The sequence below is a fragment of the Anomaloglossus baeobatrachus genome, chromosome 9 (genome assembly GCF_048569485.1).
Source record: "Anomaloglossus baeobatrachus isolate aAnoBae1 chromosome 9, aAnoBae1.hap1, whole genome shotgun sequence".
NCBI lineage: Eukaryota > Metazoa > Chordata > Amphibia > Anura > Aromobatidae > Anomaloglossus > Anomaloglossus baeobatrachus.
In genome coordinates, this window is record NC_134361.1 from 192005813 (window position 1) to 192023110 (window position 17298).

General features: G+C 47.0%; 1 protein-coding gene across 2 annotated transcripts in view; it reads left to right on the forward strand.

Moving 5' to 3' along the window:
- The window catches only part of MAPKAP1 (MAPK associated protein 1), a 239854-nt gene that overhangs the window by 112805 nt on the left and 109751 nt on the right, over positions 1-17298 (forward strand). For both annotated transcript variants that reach the window (XM_075322833.1, XM_075322834.1), the window contains exon 6: positions 12416-12592. In XM_075322833.1, coding sequence (XP_075178948.1) covers positions 12416-12592 — 177 coding nt within the window. The remainder of the gene's footprint in view (positions 1-12415; positions 12593-17298) is intronic.

Sequence of the window (17298 nt, forward strand, 5' to 3'; positions counted from 1 at the left end):
GAGAAATGTAGAGTCTGAGTGCTCTCACCAGATCTAACAAGTGCAAATCCTTTTCACATTGGTGAACTGGATGAGGACAAAACGAGGGTAAGGAGATGTCCTGATTGAGATGAAAAGGGGATACCACCTTAGGGAGGAATTCCGGAACCGGACGCAGAACCACCTTGTCCTGGTGAAACACCAGGAAAGGAGCTTTGCATGATAACGCTGCCAACTCAGACACTCTCCGAAGTGAGGTGACTGCTACTAGAAAAACCACTTTCTGCGAAAGGCGTGCGAGCGAAATATCCCTCATTGGCTCGAACGGTGGTTTCTGAAGAACCATCAGCACCCTGTTCAGATCCCAGGGTTCTAACGGACGCTTGTAAGGAGGGACGATGTGACAAACCCCTTGCAGGAACGTGCGTACCTGTGGGAGTCTGGCCAGGCGCTTCTGAAAAAACACAGAGAGCGCAGAGACTTGTCCCTTAAGGGAGCCTAGCGACAAACCCTTTTCCAATCCGGATTGAAGAAAGGACAGAAAAGTGGGCAAGGCAAATGGCCAGGGAGAAAACCCCTGAGCAGAGCACCACGACAGGAATATTTTCCACGTCCTGTGGTAGATCTTGGCGGACGTTGGTTTCCTAGCCTGTCTCATAGTGGCAATGACCTCTTGAGATAATCCTGAAGACGCTAGGATCCAGGACTCAATGGCCACACAGTCAGGTTGAGGGCCGCAGAATTCAGATGGAAAAACAGCCCTTGAGACAGCAAATCTGGTCGGTCTGGCAGTGCCCACGGTTCGCCGACCGTGAGATGCCACAGATCCGGGTACCACGACCTCCTCGGCCAGTCTGGAGCGGCGAGGATGACGCGGCGGCAGTCGGCCCTGATCTTGCGTAACACTCTGGGCAACAGTGCCAGAGGAGGAAACACATAAGGAAGCCGAAACTGCGACCAATCCTGAACTAAGGCGTCTGCCGCCAGAGCTCTGTGATCTTGAGATCGAGCCATGAATGTTGGGACCTTGTTGTTGTGCCGTGACGCCATTAGGTCGACGTCCGGCATCCCCCAGCGGCAACAGATCTCCTGAAACACGTCCGGGTAAAGGGACCATTCCCCTGCGTCCATGCCCTGGCGACTGAGAAAGTCTGCTTCCCAGTTTTCTACGCCCGGGATGTGAACTGCGGAGATGGTGGAGGCTGTGGCTTCCACCCACAGCAGAATCCGCCGGACTTCCTGGAAGGCTTGCCGACTGCGTGTCCCACCTTGGTGGTTGATGTAAGCCACCGCTGTGGAGTTGTCCGACTGAATTCGGATCTGCTTGCCTTCCAGCCACTGCTGGAACGCTTTTAGGGCAAGATACACTGCCCTGATCTCCAGAACATTGATCTGAAGTGAGGACTCTTGCTGAGTCCACGTACCCTGAGCCCTGTGGTGGAGAAAAACTGCTCCCCACCCTGACAGACTCGCGTCCGTCATGACCACCGCCCAGGATGGGGGTAGGAAGGATTTCCCCTTCGATAATGAGGTGGGAAGAAGCCACCACCGAAGGGAAGCTTTGGTTGCCTGAGAGAGGGAGACGTTCCTGTCTAGGGACGTCGGCATCCTGTCCCACTTGCGTAGGATGTCCCATTGAAGTGGACGCAGGTGAAACTGCGCGAAAGGGACTGCTTCCATTGCTGCCACCATCTTCCCCAGGAAGTGCATGAGGCGCCTCAAGGGGTGTGACCGACCTTGAAGGAGAGATTGCACCCCTGTCTGTAGTGAACGCTGTCGTGATTTAGACCGCCATGCGTCGGAGTTCCTCTGATCCTTCTGCGGCCTTTTGGACGAGGAGAATTGGGACCTGCCCGCACCCTGAAAGGACCGAAACCTCGACTGTCCCCTCCTCTGTTGGGGTGTTTTTGGTTTGGCCTGGGGTAAGGATGTTTCCTTTCCCTTGGATTGTTTGATGATTTCATCCAATCTCTCACCAAACAAACGGTCGCCAGAAAATGGCAATCCAGTTAAGCACTTTTTGGAAGCCGAATCTGCCTTCCATTCCCGCAGCCACAAGGCCCTGCGTATTGCCACCGAATTGTCGGCTGCAACCGCCGTACGGCTCGCAGAGTCCAGTACAGCATTAATAGCGTAGGACGCAAATGCCGACGTTTGAGAGGTTATGGACGCCACCTGCGGCGTAGACGTACGTGTGAGTGCGTCAATTTGCGCCTGACCAGCTGAGATAGCTTGGAGTGCCCATACGGCTGCGAATGCTGGAGCAAAAGACGCGCCGATAGCTTCATAGATGGATTTCAACCAGAGCTCCATCTGTCTGTCAGTGGCATCCTTGAGTGAAGCTCCATCTTCCACTGCAACTATGGATCTAGCCGCCAGTCTGGAGATTGGAGGATCCACCTTGGGACACTGAGTCCAGCCCTTGACCACGTCAGGGGGGAAAGGGTAACGTGTATCCTTAAGGCGCTTGGAAAAACGCTTATCTGGACAAGCTCGGTGTTTCTGGACTGCCTCTCTGAAGTCAGAGTGGTCCAGAAACATACTCTTTGTACGCTTGGGAAACCTGAAACGGAATTTCTCCTGCTGAGAGGCTGACTCCTCCACTGGAGGAGCTGAGGGAGAAATATCCAACATTTCATTGATGGACGCAATAAGATCATTCACTATGGCGTCCCCATCAGGAGTATCAAGGTTGAGAGCGGCTTCAGGATCAGAATCCTGATCAGCTACCTCCGCTTCATCATACAGAGAGTCCTCTCGCTGAGACCCTGAACATTGTGATGATGTCGAGGGGATTTCATAGCGAGCTCGCTTAGTCGGTCTGGGGCTGCGGTCCGTGTCAGAGACCTCACCCTGGGATCCATGAGACACCCCGGGAGGACATTGCTGTTCCAACTGAGGGGGACCAGGGGGCAATGATTCCACAGTGCCCCTGGCTTGAGATGCCGGCCTGGACTGCAAGGCTTCTAATATCTTAGCCATAGTCTCAGAAAGTCTTTCAGTAAAAACTGCAAACTCCGTCCCTGTCACCTGGACAGTGTTAACAGGTGGTTCTCCCTGGGCCGCCCTTAGCAGAGGCTCCGGCTGAGAAAGTGCCACAGGGGCCGAGCATTGCCCACAATGAGGGTCAGTGGAACCTGCCGGCAGTATAGCCGTACATGCTGCACAGGCAGCATAGTAAGTCTGTGCTTTGGCACCCTTGCTATTTGTGGACGACATGCTGTTGTCTCCTCTGAGCAATACAGGAGGGTATATAGACAAAAATCAACAGTGCACCATACAGTGTAAAGTATAGCCTATAATCATATAATCTATAAGTACACTTCTGCACTAGTGGGGCCAGCACCACAGGTGCTGCTTTTACCGCCTGCGCAAAGCGGTTGTGTGGGCACCAGAAATCCTGCCTGGGTCTCCCTGAGCTTGTCTCTCCTCTCCAGCGTTAGCAGAGCTGAGAGGAATGGCTGCCGGCGTCCTGAGGAGAGGAGGGAGCTGTGGGCGTGACCCAGAAAAGTGCGGGAACTGGTGCCCCACTGTGCAGAGTGAGGGGGGTGGAGTATGCAAAGCATGCTCCAGCCCTCAGTGCTGCCGTCCTGTACAGCGTCCCGCCCTTCCCCTGATTGGCAGGGCTGGGGGCGGGAAGAAAACGAGACTAGGCCGCAAAAGCCGGGGACTCGAGTTATAAGCGCGGCCGCCGTATAAGCGCGGTCGGCGCGGAAGTCCCCGGCGCACTAACAGTCCCAGCCGCGCCGCAGTGATAACCATGGCAGCGGCGGTCAGCGCGGCAGTCCCCCTACACGAACACACTCAGCGATGCTGAAGTGTGTAATGGCACAAACGCAGCCAGCGCTGCTGTCCCCGGTGCACTAGCACACCCAGCAATGCTGGAGTGTTGCTGTGCGCGGTCCCCACGGGGACACAGAGTACCTCAAAGTAGCAGGGCCATGTCCCTGAACGATACTCGGCTCCTATCCAGCATGGTCCTCAGGAGCTGTGGATGGAGCACGGTCTCCTGTGCCTGGAGACCGAAAGGATCCCACTTCACCCAGAGCCCTAATTGAGGGATGGGGAAGGAAAGCAGCATGTGGGCTCCAGCCTCCGTACCCGCAATGGATACCTCAACCTTAACAACACCGCCGACAAGAGTGGGGTGAGAAGGGAGCATGCTGGGGGCCCTGTTATGGGCCCTCTTTTCTTCCATCCGACATAGTCAGCAGCTGCTGCTGACTAAGCTGTGGAGCTATGCGTGCATGTCTGACCTCCTTCGCACAAAGCATAAAAACTGATGAGCCCGTGGCAGCACGGGGGGTGTATAGGCTGAAGGGGAGGGGCGTTACACTTTTAGTGTAATACTTTGTGTGGCCTCCGGAGGCATAGCTATACACCCAATTGTCTGGGTCTCCCAAGAAGGAGCGACAAAGAAATGGGGAATTCTATGGAGATAACAAGATAACAGGATAAGGTAAAGCAATAAAGCTTACTGATCCTGAAAGGTCTCCTGAAGCCCTATTTAAAGATATTAGTATTCTACTGCAAAAGCACCTGGGTTATCGCATGAGCATATATGCATGTAAAAAACAAAAACTCTTTACCTCGTATTAAAATTACTCTCCGATCTCAAGAATGGAGGGTTTTTTGGTTTTATAGTTTCTTGCTCATTGCCTAGACTACACGCCACCTCTATACGGTATCAGAAGTGGCCACTTTCCTAGGCTAGAAGCGTGCGCTTGCAATACAGCTTGCGACACTGCTGGATCCGGCAGACTTAAGGGTCTCTATGCTCCTCCAATGCTACAGAGGCATAGCTCACCGTTTGGACGGACCAGCGTCTTAACCATGTCACCACTCCATGGCAAGAAGGAAGCCGTGAGGCAGGGGAGCGGTGTGCTCCTGAAGAAAAAAGTGAGGATTTCATAATACGTAGGATATTCACACCTTGCAATTTGGTGTCCAACTCCTGTCATTACAAAGTCTTATCAGTTCTACCCCAATGCCGTGCACACCCCTACATATCGGAAGTCGCTGCCCTTCTTACCGGTGACCTCACACTGATGGTAAGCGGTGGCAGCTGGTGATTTTTTGCGGCGCGCGCTCTATTCTAGAGAAGCACATTGTTTCCGCAGCACATATGATTGAGACGCTGAGCACAGCATACATCATTTTAATGAAACCTTTTGAACCTCTCTCCTTTTATTTGGATGAAGCATTTCCATGCAATGTTTAGCCGCGGATGTTTCCCTCGACGCTCCGCAGCGCTGAGTTATGGCTCTGTCTCTCCAGGGCAGCAGATTTTATCCACATTACGATATTGTCCCCATTGTCTCGCGCACGCACGCAAAGAGAGTTTGTACTGCTGCTTTTACGACCACTTGTGGTTGGCGCCTGAGGCAGTTTTGCGGCCATGCCTTATGGTTTCCTGCATATTCATCCCTGCATCTGGCACGATGTCCCGTAATGCCAGCAGGGAACTGATCCAGAGGGTCAGCGCGCCGCTCCTCAATCAGGCTGGTTATTTCTGCTGCTTAATATCTCACAAAGCAATATTCCGAAAGACAGAACCGGTTGCATCCATTCTCCGTGGTCGGGGGTTTGACCTGGAAGGGAAAGTGTTAAACGATGACTTGTTCACTTGAAATCTAGAGATTTATTCCTTTTAATTGGAGGATTGTCTTGCAAAGTTCTTAGCCCTTTCCTTTACAGACTGACCTGTCATTTTCTTATAAGATGTCATTCATGCTTCTGCCTACATCATCTGTAACAGCAACACTTACATTGCAGGCAGTACTATCTGTACCTGTTTCATCTATCTATCTAGAGGCAGTACTATCTACATAATCTACAGGGAGGCAGTACTATCTACATCATCTACAGGGAGGCAGTACTATCTACATCATCTACAGGAAGTCAGTACTATCTACATCATCTACAGGGAGGCAGTACTATGTACATCATCTACAGGGAGGCAGTACTATCTACATCATCTACAGAGAGGCAGTACTATCTACATAATCTACAGGGAGGCAGTACTATCTACATCATCTACAGGGAGGCAGTACTATCTACATCATCTACAGGGAGGCAGTACTATGTACATCATCTACAGGGAGGCAGTACTATCTACATCATCTACAGAGAGGCAGTACTATCTACATCATCTACAGGGAGGCAGTACTATCTACATCATCTACAGGGAGGCAGTACTATCTACATAATCTACAGGGAGGCAGTACTATCTACATCATCTACAGGGAGGCAGTACTATCTACATCATCTACAGGGAGGCAGTACTATGTACATCATCTACAGGGAGGCAGTACTATCTACATCATCTACAGAGAGGCAGTACTATCTACATCATCTACAGGGAGGCAGTACTATCTACATCATCTACAGAGAGGCAGTACTATCTACATCATCTACAAGGAGGCAGTACTATCTACATCCTCTACAGGGAGGCAGTACTATCTACATCATCTACAGGGAGGCAGTACTATCTACATCATCTACAGGGAGGCAGTACTATCTACATCATCTACAGGGAGGCAGTACTATCTACATCATCTACAGGGAGGCAGTACTATCTACATCATCTACAGAGAGGCAGTACTATCTACATCATCTACAGGGAGGCAGTACTATCTACATCATCTACAGAGAGGCAGTACTATCTACATCATCTACAGGGAGGCAGTACTATCTACATCATCTACAGGGAGGCAGTACTATCTACATCATCTACAGGGAGGCAGTACTATCTACATCATCTACAGGGAGGCAGTACTATCTACATCATCTACAGGGAGGCAGTACTATCTACATCATCTACAGGGAGGCAGTACTATCTACATCATCTACAGGGAGGCAGTACTATCTACATCATCTACAGGGAGGCAGTACTATCTACATCATCTACAGGGAGGCAGTACTATCTACATCATCTACAGAGAGGCAGTACTATCTACATCCTCTACAGGGAGGCAGTACTATCTACATCCTCTACAGGGAGGCAGTATTATCTACATCCTCTACAGGGAGGCAGTACTATCTACATCCTCTACAGGGAGGCAGTACTATCTACATCCTCTACATCAGGGGTGGGTAATTAATTTTCCCATGGGGCCGCATGAGAAATTGGGATTGGTTTAGAGGGCCGGACAAATATAATTAACTCAGTTCTACCCAATATACTACATTACTACACCCCCTCCATATACTACACCTGTAATATACTACACCTCTACACCCCTATATACTACACCTGTATTATACTACACTCCCTCCTTATACCTGTAATATACTACACCCCCATATACACCTGTATTATACTACACCACTATATAATACACCTGCGATATACTACATCACTACACCCCATATAGTACACCTGTAATATACTACACTTCCATATAGCACACCTGTAATATGCTATACCTCCATATAGTACACCTGTAATATACTACATCACTACATCCCTATATACTACACCTGTAATATACTACACCTCCATATAGTACACCTGTAATGTACTACATCTCCATATAGCACACCTGTAATATACTACACCTCCATATAGTACACCTGTAATATACTACATCACTATACCCCCATATACTACACCACTATATACACCTCCATATAGCACACCTGTAATATACTACACATCCATATAGCACACCTGTAATATACTACACCTCCATATAGCACACCTGTAATATACTACGCCTCCATATAGTACACCTGTAATATACTACATCACTATACCCCCATATACTACACCACTATATACAACACCTCCATATAGCACACCTGTAATATACTACACCTCCATATAGTACACCTGTAATATACTACACCTCCATATAGTACACCTGTAATATACTACACCTCCATATAGTACACCTGTAATATACTACACCTCCATATAGCACACCTGTAATATACTACGCCTCCATATAGCACACCTGTAATATACTACGCCTCCATATAGTACACCTGTAATATACTACATCACTATACCCCCATATACTACACCACTATATACAACACCTCCATATAGCACACCTGTAATATACTACACCTCCATATAGCACACCTGTAATATACTACACCTCCATATAGCACACCTGTAATATACTACACCTCCATATAGCACACCTGTAATATACTACATCACTATACCCCCATATACTACACCACTATATACAACACCTCCATATAGTACACCTGTAATATACTACACCTCCATATAGCACACCTGTAATATACTACACCTCCATATAGCACACCTGTAATATACTACATCACTACACCCCATTTACTACACCTCCATATAGCACACTTGTAATATAGTACACCTCCATATAGCACACCTGTAATATACTACACCTCCATATAGCACACCTGTAATATACTACACCTCCATATAGCACACCTATAATATACTACATCACTACACCCCATTTACTACACCTCCATATAGCACACCTGTAATATAGTACACCTCCATATAGCACACCTGTAATATACTACACCTCCATATAGCACACCTGTAATATACTACACCTCCATATAGCACACCTGTAATATACTACACCTCTATATAGCACACCTGTAATATACTACACCTCCATATAGCACACCTGTAATATACTACACCTCCATATAGCACACCTGTAATATACTACACCTCCATATAGTACACCTGTAATATACTACACCTCCATATAGCACACCTGTAATATACTACACCTCCATATAGCACACCTGTAATATACTACATCACTACACCCCATTTACTACACCTCCATATAGCACACCTGTAATATAGTACACCTCCATATAGCACACCTGTAATATACTACACCTCCATATAGCACACCTGTAATATAGTACACCTCCATATAGTACACCTGTAATATACTACACCTCCATATAGCACACCTGTAATATACTACACCTCCATATAGCACACCTATAATATACTACACCCCCATATGTCACACAGCCTGCACCCCCATATCACACACACTACACCCCCATATGTCACACACCCTGCTCCCCACACAGCCTGCACCCCCATATCACACACACTACACAACCCCATATGTCATACACCCTGCTCCCCATACAGCTTGCACCCCCCCATATCACACACCCCCTGCCCCACATATCTCACCCTGCCTGTACCCCAACTTACCCCTCTCAAACACTCTGCACCCCTTCACATCCTTCTGTCAGTCTGCAGCCCTCATATGCCCCTCACCCTGCAGCCCCCCTCCCACTCATGTCCCCTCTTTTCTTATTACCAGTCATCATGTGTCCAAATCTCTTTCAGGAATCAGTATCTTTGCTTTCTGCCCGGCCTCCTGTGTCTCCTCCCACACAGTCACATGGGCGTGACATCATCGCAGGTCCTGCAGGATGGATTATTCCGTCTTCTGTGCACTGCAGGTCACTCCTGCTCTGCTGCAGCTCAGACATGGCTGGTGGCCTCTCCAGGTCAGGGGCCCCTCTACTGACACTGGGCTCCCCTGACTCACAGGCCGGCCCCCTGACGGTCGCATTGTCGGCCACTACACAGCGGCACTACACATAGGGGCCCGGCAGCCAGCTCTGCAGAGCGGTGCCGGGCCCCTATAACCCTGCTGGCCCGATCGCAGTGGCGACCTCTGCGACCGCGGTCGTTACGCCCCTGACCCCATGTACTACACCACTATATACTACACCACTATATACACAACACCATATACTACACCTGTAAAACTACACCACTACACCCCCAGTATTTGTCCCCTCCTCAGCTTATTAGTCACTACTTACCTCTCCCTTCTTATCGTCCCCGTTCTCAGGCACCTCCGTACAGGTCCCCCGCTGAGCTGCTATTGTACGGGCCCCCGACGCTGCTTCTCTTCAGGCCCCGGCTGCTGCAGCTTCTTCTCCTGCTGGCTGGGCGGGAACTTTAGAAATGACACACGCAGCGCAGTACTGATAAGGCTAGTTTCACACTTGCGTTGGACGGGATCCGTAGCATTGCGTTGTGTGACACATGCAACGGATGCGTTGCATATAGTGGCACAACGCATGCTACAGATCTTATAAAATAACGCAGTCCGTTGTAGTTTTTTTCCCTTGACTTTATACATCTGAGCATGCGCAGTTGTGTAAAGACAGCTGCGTTAACGGAATCAGTCAAATGACGCATTCTAACAGAATCCGCCACCATAGGCGTCCATTTTAAAAACAACGGATGCCTAACGGATTCCTGCAGGTTGCGTTTTTTTGACACTCCGCCAAGCGCAGAAAAACGCTACATGCAGCGTTCCATCCGCCCGACGCAGCGTCAAAATAACGACGCTGCGTCGTCCAGCGGATGCAACGCAGACACTTGCGTTACAGTGCGTCGTCCATACAACTCTATGGAGAATAGCGCAGTGCGTTAACGGACTGCGCTATTCTCCATAGTGACGGAATGCGCTAAACGCAAGTGTGAAACTAGCCTAACATCAGAGCGCGCGCGTGTCACTGACAAAGTGCCGGCAGGGAACAGAGGAGAGACTCCTGCGTTCCGCTGCCTGCACTGACTGTGCGGACCTGCAGGATCTCTCCCTGCCCGGCACGCTGCAGCCCGGCTCCACTGCACCGGCTGAAGACGGGTGGGCCGGTCACAGAGAGTAGGCGGGCCGGATGTGGCCCGCGGGCCGCCCCTTGCCCAGGTCTGCTCTACAGGGAGGCAGTACTATCTACATCATCTACAGGGAGGCAGTAATATCTACACCTATATCCTCTACAGGGAGGCAGTACTATCTACAGGGAGGCAGTACTATCTACATCCTCTACAGGGAGGCAGTACTATCTACATCCTCTACAGGGAGGCAGTACTATCTACATCATCTACAGGGAGGCAGTACTATCTGCATCATCTACAGGGAGGCAGTACTATCTACATCATCTACAGGGAGGCAGTACTATCTACATCAGCTACAGGGAGGCAGTACTATCTACATCCTCTACAGGGAGGCAGTACTATCTACAGGGAGGCAGTACTATCTCCATCTACAAGGAGGAAGGACTATTTACACATATATCATCTACAGGGAGGCAGTACTATCTACATCAGCTACAGGGAGGCAGTACTATCTACATCCTCTACAGGGAGGCAGTACTATCTACAGGGAGGCAGTACTATCTCCATCTACAAGGAGGAAGGACTATTTACACATATATCATCTACAGGGAGGCAGTACTATCTACATCAGCTACAGGGAGGCAGTACTATCTACAGGGAGGCAGTACTATCTACACCTACATCATCTACAGTAAGGCTGTACTATCTATGCCTACATTTACAATAAAGCAGTACTATGTGTATCTACATATCTAGATTGCAAATCAAAAAAGTCGGTGGAGCCTCTGTTAGGAGTCTCGACACAGAAACTGGCCAGATATTGCTCCGGGAAGGACCTAGCCAAGGAGTGGCTCTTTTTAGGAGACCACCATAACCACCATATTAAGTGGCCCTTTTAGTCGATATCCAACTCTTGACGAGTTAAAAGATATGACAAGGGAAATACCAAGGTCAGGTATCCATCCTCAGACAGCTGTTTCGGGGTATTGCCCCTCATCAGTGTGGAGTAGGATTCTGGCTAGGTGGGAGCAATGCCTGATGAGGGGCAATACCCCGAAACAGCTGTCTGTGGATGGATACCTGGCCTTGGTAATTCCCTTGTCATATCTTTAAACTTGTCAAAGAGTTGGCTATTGACTAAAAGGGCCACTTAATATGGTGGTCTCCTAAAAAGAGCCACTCCTTGGCTGGGTCCTTCCCGGAGGGATATCTGGCTGGTTTCTGTGTCGAGACTCCTAACAGAGGCTCCACGGACCTTTTTTGATTTGCGTATTTCCCAGGGGGCAATGCACCTAGGTTTTCACTGTGTTGAGCGCCCTTGTTGGCTGCCAGCAGTGTTTTCTCTGGCGGGTCTCCCCGAGATCAGTGATTGTTTAGTCTTAGATATCTAGATTGTGAGCTCCTTTGGACGCTGGTGACAATGCTTGTACAGCGCTGCGGAATATGTTAGTGCTAGATTACCAGGTATAAAATGAAATACTAAAGTTGCCCCATTCTGTGCTCTACCGCCATGACTGCAGTGCAGGAAGACCTTTAAAAATAGCAAAAAATATCTGTGTAATTTCCCGAGTGTGACGTCTTTGATCATTCTGTTCGCACCTTTTTTGTGCGGTTTTGGAGAAAGCTGCGACAGCCTTTGCAGCTTCCAACAATATTATTGTATAATTAGACAGATTTGCCTTTCTGAAGCCTAGAAAATTCCATCGGGATCATTAATGGTTGCCATATTGGAGTAAACCAGATTCTGTAAGTGATCGTATTATTGTGTATTAGGTCATTATTGACTCTCCCTTCCTTTTCTTTGCTTATTTGCAGTGACAATGTGGACTCGTTCTGCCTGCATATTGCGGAGGATGATGGGGAGGTCGATACGGACTTCCCCCCTCTGGACTCCAACGAACCCATTCACAAGTTTGGTTTCAGCACCCTGGCTCTTGTGGAGAAGTATTCATCCCCTAACCTGGCAGCTAAGCAGTCACTATTTGTAAGGATGTAAGTATGCAATTAAAACATTACAGTATGGAAATGGGCAAAACAAAGCACAAATGTTCTAAAGCAGCAAGATAGGCTTTATCGTAATGCTTGGTCTCTGCCTTCTCCTTCACCTTGAGCACTTTTTACCTATGTATCAAGTCATGGTAAAAGTCCTTATATTTATTCATATACCCAGGAACTCAACAGAGAAGCCAGTGAGAACAATACTGCGGATTGTTCTCACTGGCTTTTCTGTTGGGTTCCTTGCTATATGAATAAATATAATACATTTTAACATGGCTTGATACATAGGTAAAAAGTGTTCATTTGCTTTCATTTACTGGGAGAAACTGGTACAAAGTACTATCTGCATGTATAGTATTTACTGAGCCAGAAAGGCAGGCAGTACTATCTGTAATTGCAACCAAAACCTAGAGAAGCCTTGTTTTTTGCAAACACATTTACAGAAACTGGGGCAGTAATGTCCATATATACACCGTGTGCAGAATTATTAGACAAGTTGTATTTTAGAGGATTGTTTTTTATTATTGATCAACAACTATGTCCTCAATCAACCCAAAAGACTCATAAATATCAAAGCTTAATATTTTTGGAAGTTGGAGTGGGTTTTTTTTTAGATTTTGCTATCTTAGGAGGATATCTGTTTGTGCAGGTAACTATTACTGTGCAGAATTATTAGGCAACTTAATAAAAAACAAATATATTCCCATCTCACTTGTTTATTGTCACCAGGTAAACCAATATAACTGCACAAAATTTAGAAATAAACATTTCTGACATGCAAAAACAACACCCCCAAAAAATAAGTGACCAATATAGCCACCTTTCTTTGAGGACACTCAACAGCCTACCACCCATAGATTGTCAGTTGCTTGATCTGTTTACGATCAACATTGCGTGCAGCAGCCACCACAGCCTCCCAGACACTGTTCCCAGAGGTGTACTGTTTTCCCTCCCTGTAGATCTCACATTTTATGAGGGACCATAGGTTCTCTATGGGGTTCAGATCAGGTGAACAAGGGAGCCATGTCATTATTTTGTCATCTTTTAGACCTTTACTGGCCAGCCACGCTGTGGAGTAGTTGGATGCATGTGATGGAGCCTTGTCCTGCATGAAAATCATGTTTTTCTTTAACGATACCGACTTCTTCCTGTACCACTGCTTGAAGAAGTTGTCTTCCAGAAACTGGCAGTAGGTCTGGGAGTTGAGCTTCACTCCGTCCTCAACCCGAAAAGGTCCCACAAGTTCATGTTTGATGATACCAGCCCATACCAGTACCCCACCTCCACCTTGCTGGCGTCTGAGTCGGAGTGGAGCTCTCTGCCCTTTACTGATCCAGCCTCTGGCCCATCCATCTGGCCCATCAAGAGTCACTCTCATTTCATCAGTCCATAAAACCTTTGAAAAATCAGTCTTAAGATATTTTTTGGCCCAGTCTTGGCGTTTTATCTTATGTTTCTTGTTCAGAGGTGGTGGTTTTTCAGCCTTCCTTACCTTGGCCATGTCCCTGAGTATGGCACACCTTGTGCTTTTTGATACTCCAGTAACGTTGCAGCTCTGAAATATGCCAAACTGATGGCAAAGGGCATCTTGGCAGCTTCACGCTTGATTTCCCTCAATTCATGGGCAGTTATTTTGCGCCTTTTTTTCCTTTCTTGCGACCCTGTTGGCTATTTGCCATGAAACGCTTGATTGTTCGGTGATCACGCTCCAAAAGTTTGGCAAATTCAAGACTGATGCATCCCTCTGCAAGACACCTCACAATTTTGGACTTTTCAGAGCCCGTCAAATCTCTCTTCTGACCCATTTTTGCCAAAGGAAAGGAAGTTGCCTAATAATTAAGCACCCCTTATATAGGGTGTTGATGTCATTACACTGCACCCCTCCTCATTACAGAGATGCACATCACCTGATTTACTTAATTGGTAGTTGGCTCTCAGCCTATACAGCTTGGAGTAGGACAACATGTATAAAAATTATCATGTGATCAAAATACTCATTTGCCTAATAATTCTGCACACAGTGTATACTATTTACAGGAAAGATCTTGTCTGTGTATATCCTTGCCTGGAGGGTAGTGCTGTCTATGTCTACATAATGTACAGTGGGTCAGTGGTAGAAAGTACTAGAGTAAGAGACTAGGAGGTATGTTTCCACATAATTTACAGAAAGTGCCTGGGAGGTAGCACTATTTGTCTTTATAATTTATAGATATAGAATTGTAGGTAGTACTATCTGTGTCTACATCATTTACAGAGAGAGCCTGAAAGGTAATACTACCTGTGTCCAGATAATTTACAAAGAAAGATTTGAAGGTCGTACTATCTGTGTCTATATAATTTACAGAGGGATACTTGGATGCAGTACTGTCTATGTCTACTTAATTTAGAGAGAGACAAAGAGGTAGTTCTATTTGTGTCCATATAATTACAGAAAGAGCCTGGGGTAGTGCTATCTTGTCTATATAATATACAGAGAGAGACTAGAAGGCAGTAGTATCTGTTTTTACATAATTTACAGAGAGACTTGTTGGCATTACTATTTATGTCTATAATTTAAAGAGAAACTTGAAGGCAGTACTATCTATATCTAAAATAATGTAAAGAGAGACATGGAGGCAGTGCTATGTTTACATATTTTACAGAGACACTTGGAGGCAGTACTATTTGTACATAATTTCTACAGCATCTTGGAGGCAGTACTATCTGTATCTCCATAATTTAGAGAGAGACTTGGAGGCAGTATTATATCTACATAATTTTTAGGGAGACTTGGAGGTGGTACAACCTATGTCTACACAATATACAGAGACTTGGAGGCCTTACTATCTACGTCTGCGTAACTTACAGAGAAACTTGGGAGGTCGTACCATCTTTCTTTCTATATAATTTACAGAGAGACTTGGAGGCAGTATTATCTGTATCTACACAATTTACAGAGACTTGGAGGTAGTACTATCTGTATCTACATAATTTAAGGAGAGACTTGAAATCAGTGCTATGTCTTCATAATTTATAGAGAGACTTGAAGGCGGTACTATCTATGCCTACATAATAGACAGACTTGGAGGCGGTACTATCTACGTCTACGTAACTTAGAGAGAGACTTGGAGGCAACACTATGTATGTAATTAACAGAGACTTGGAAGCAGTGGGTAAGGAAGAAGACAACTCAGTGCCTGATCCACATCAACCTGGGGTAAGCACATAAATAATAAAAAAAACACATTATTCGGGTACAGTAAAGCCATAGTGTGGTGATCACGGGACCATCTCCTCGGGCAGGAACATTTGGAGATTGAGTTGATCATATCAGCCAAGTTTGTGAACCCCTACTACCTGGGTCACAAGCAGTGTTTGCGGCCTTCAAAGCCGCCACTTCTAATCCTGAGTTATCAAAGCGTAACGTGAAATCCCAGTTGATAATTGACACGACCATTAGACTCGTGTTTTTACTGGTTGACGTGAAGATTATTAGGATAATCTCTGCCTTAAACGTTAACAGACGTGCTTATCCAGACTGGACCCTGCACCTCCGGGTGCCATTGTTGGGCCAATTTACTGAAGACCTGAAGCTTTTGATCAGTTGCCCACCCAAGAGCTTTGTAGCAGTGTAAGGAAACAGTGTTTTCTTAGTGTATGATGTCACATTTACCTCAAAGATGCATTTTTTATTTATTTATTTTTTTACATAAATTGCCTGCTCTGGTGTGTGTGTGTGTGTGTGTGTGTGTGTGTGTGTGTGTGTGTGTGTGTGTGTGTGTATATATATAATATATATATATATATATACATATGTAATGTACAGTGTGTGTGTGTATGTATGTGTATATATATATATATATATATATATATATATATATATATATATATATATATATACTAGAAGGTGGCCCGATTCTACGCATCGGGTATTCTAGAATTTACGTATTGTGTAGTTCATGTATGATTTTTGTTATATATATATATATATATATATATATATATATATATATATATATATATATATATATAGATGTTGTTGTGTGTAGTTACCAAGTGTTTGTGTAGGGGCTGTACATGTTCTGGGTGTTGTCTGGGTGTGACGGGGGGTGAGAGCGGTGTTGTATGTGTGTTGCGTGTGTTGCGTTGTTTGTGGAGCGCTGTGTGTCTGTAGCGTTGTGTGTGTGTTGCGCGGTTTGTGTGTGTGTGGTGTGTTGGGGGGAGGTATGTTTTGCGCAATGTGTGTGTTGTGCGGTATGTGCGTATATTTGTGTGTGCCGCGGTGTTTGTGTGTTGGGTGTTGGGTGTGTGCAGCGTTGTCTGTGTGTGTGGGTGTCTGTGTAGGGCAGTTGTTTGTGGTTCCCAGTGTGTGTGTGGTGTGTGGTGTGTTGTGCAGTGCGCGTGTGTGTGTGTGTGTGTGTGTGTGTGTGTTGGGGGGAGGTGCGCACTCCCAAACGTGCTCCATCCCCCATGCAGCGCACTCCCCATCGTGCTCCATCCCCTATGCTGCGCACCCCCCATCGTGCTCCATCCGCCATGCTGCGCACTCCCAAACGTGCTCCATCCGCCATGCTGCGCACTCCCAAACGTGCTCCATCCGCCATACTCCGCACTCCCCATCGTGCTCCATCCCCCATGCAGCGCACCCCCATCGTGCTCCATCTCCCATGCTGCGCACTCCCAAACGTGCTCCACCCGCCATGCTGCGCACTCCCAAACGT